General features: G+C 65.3%; 1 protein-coding gene across 1 annotated transcript in view; it reads left to right on the forward strand.

The window, feature by feature from the left end:
• The first annotated feature begins 1,409 nt into the window (after window positions 1-1,409).
• The window catches only part of LOC116822795 (microtubule-actin cross-linking factor 1, isoforms 6/7-like), a 143,143-nt gene continuing 142,686 nt past the window's right edge, over window positions 1,410-1,866 (forward strand). Inside the window, 1 exon segment of the mRNA XM_075063409.1 lies at window positions 1,410-1,601. Within this exon segment, the coding sequence (XP_074919510.1) occupies window positions 1,410-1,601 (192 nt within the window).

Raw genomic sequence — 1,866 nt, forward strand, 5'->3', positions numbered from 1 at the left:
GCAGGACAGTGGTCGTCGGGCAAGCGGTGGGGAGGATTGGAGTTGGGGAACGGCCGGCTGGGACGGGGGAGGTTGGAAGAGCGGCAGTGAGGAGCGGATCAGGGAGAAGGTTGGGCGGGATGGGGGTGGATGGGCGAGCGGCGGGGAGGAGTAGATCGGAGGTACCTCCGGGAGGGATGGGGGTCAGGTAAGTGGTGGGGAGGAGCGGATCGCGGAGATGACTCGGCAGTAAGGGGGTCCGGCAAGCAGCGGGGAGGAGCAGATCAGACAGAGGACTGGGCGGGACGGGGGTCAGGTGAGCGGTGAGAAGTAGCGGATCAGACAGACGACTGAGCAGCACGGAGGTCGGGTGAGCAGCGGGGTGGAGCGGATCGGAGAGATGGCCAGGTGGGACAGGGGTCGGGTGAGTGGCGGGGAGGAGCGATTCGGACAGATGACTGGGCAGGACAGGGGTCGTTGGGCGAGAAGCAGGGACGAGCGGATCGGGGGGACGGACAAGGCGGGAAGGGGTTTGGGCAAGCGGTGGAGAGGAGTGGATCATGGAGATGGCTGGGCAGGATGGAGTTCGGGCGAGTGGCGGGGAGGAGCGGATCGGGCAGACGACTGGGCGGGACGGGGGTCGGGCGAGGGGCAGGGAGGAGCGGATCGGACAGACAGCTGGGCAGGATGGGGGTCAGGCGAGGGGCAGGGAGGAGCGGATCAGAAAGACGACTGGGCAGGACGGGGGTCAGGAGAGCTGCGAGGAGGAGTGGACTGGACAGGCGACTGGGCGGGATGGGGGTCAGGCGAGTGCCGGGGAAGAGTGGATCGGACAGACGACTGGGCAGCACGGGGGTTGGGTGAGCAGCGAGGCGGAGCGGATCAGACAGATGGCTGGGCGGGACGGGGGTCAGGCGAGAGGCGAGGAGGAGAGGATCGAACAGATGGCCGGGTGGGACAGGGGTCAAGCGAGCAGCGGGGCTGAGTGGATCGGACAGACGGCTGGGTGGGATGGGAGTCAGGTGAGCGGCGGGGAGGAGTGGATCGGACAGATGACTGGGCAGGACAGGGATCGGGCAAGGGGAAGGGAGGAGTGGATCGGACAGACGACTGGGCAGGACGGAGATCGGGCGAGGGGAAAGGAGGAGCGGATCGGGCAGACGACTGGGTGGGATGGGGGTCAGGCGAGCGGCGGGGCGGAGCGGATCGGACAGAAGGCTGGGCGGGATGGGGGTCAGGCGAGAGGCGAGGAGGAGCGGATAGGACAGACGGCTGGGTGAGACGGGGGTCGGGTGAGAGGCGGGGAGGAGAGGATCGAACAGACAGCTGGGTGGGATGGGAGTCGGGCGAGCAGCGGGGCGGAGCGGATCGGACAGACGGCCGGGAGGGATGGGGGTCAGGCGAGCGGCAGGGTGGAGCAAATCGGACAGATGACTGGGCAGGACAGGGGTCGTCGGGTGAGTGGCGGGAACAAGCGGATTGGGGGAACGGCCAGGTGGGACGAGGTTCGGGCAAGCAGCAGAGAGGAGCGGATCGTGGAGATGGCCGGGCGGGATGGGGGTCAGGCGAGCTGCGGGGAGGAACGGATTGGACAGATGACAGGGTATGACGATGCGGTTCTGGTGGGACCCAACTGAGAGTGCCAAATCAGGACCAATTGCTCAAACAGGGCAGTCACAGCCCAAGGCTGGAATTTTTCCACCTCTAAGGCAAACCAAACCAGCCAGACAAAAAGGACGTCGGTTTCACCCCACTGGCTAACCACAAGTCACACAAGCAATTTCCTTAGACACTCCAGTCTCCCAGTATCACCACCAGTCCCACCCGTCCTGGGGATGAATGGTTATGAAAACCAACACCCCAATAAAAGAAAAAGGTTCTCTCGAT

Source organism: Chelonoidis abingdonii, chromosome 2 (assembly GCF_003597395.2).
Source record: "Chelonoidis abingdonii isolate Lonesome George chromosome 2, CheloAbing_2.0, whole genome shotgun sequence".
NCBI lineage: Eukaryota > Metazoa > Chordata > Testudines > Testudinidae > Chelonoidis > Chelonoidis abingdonii.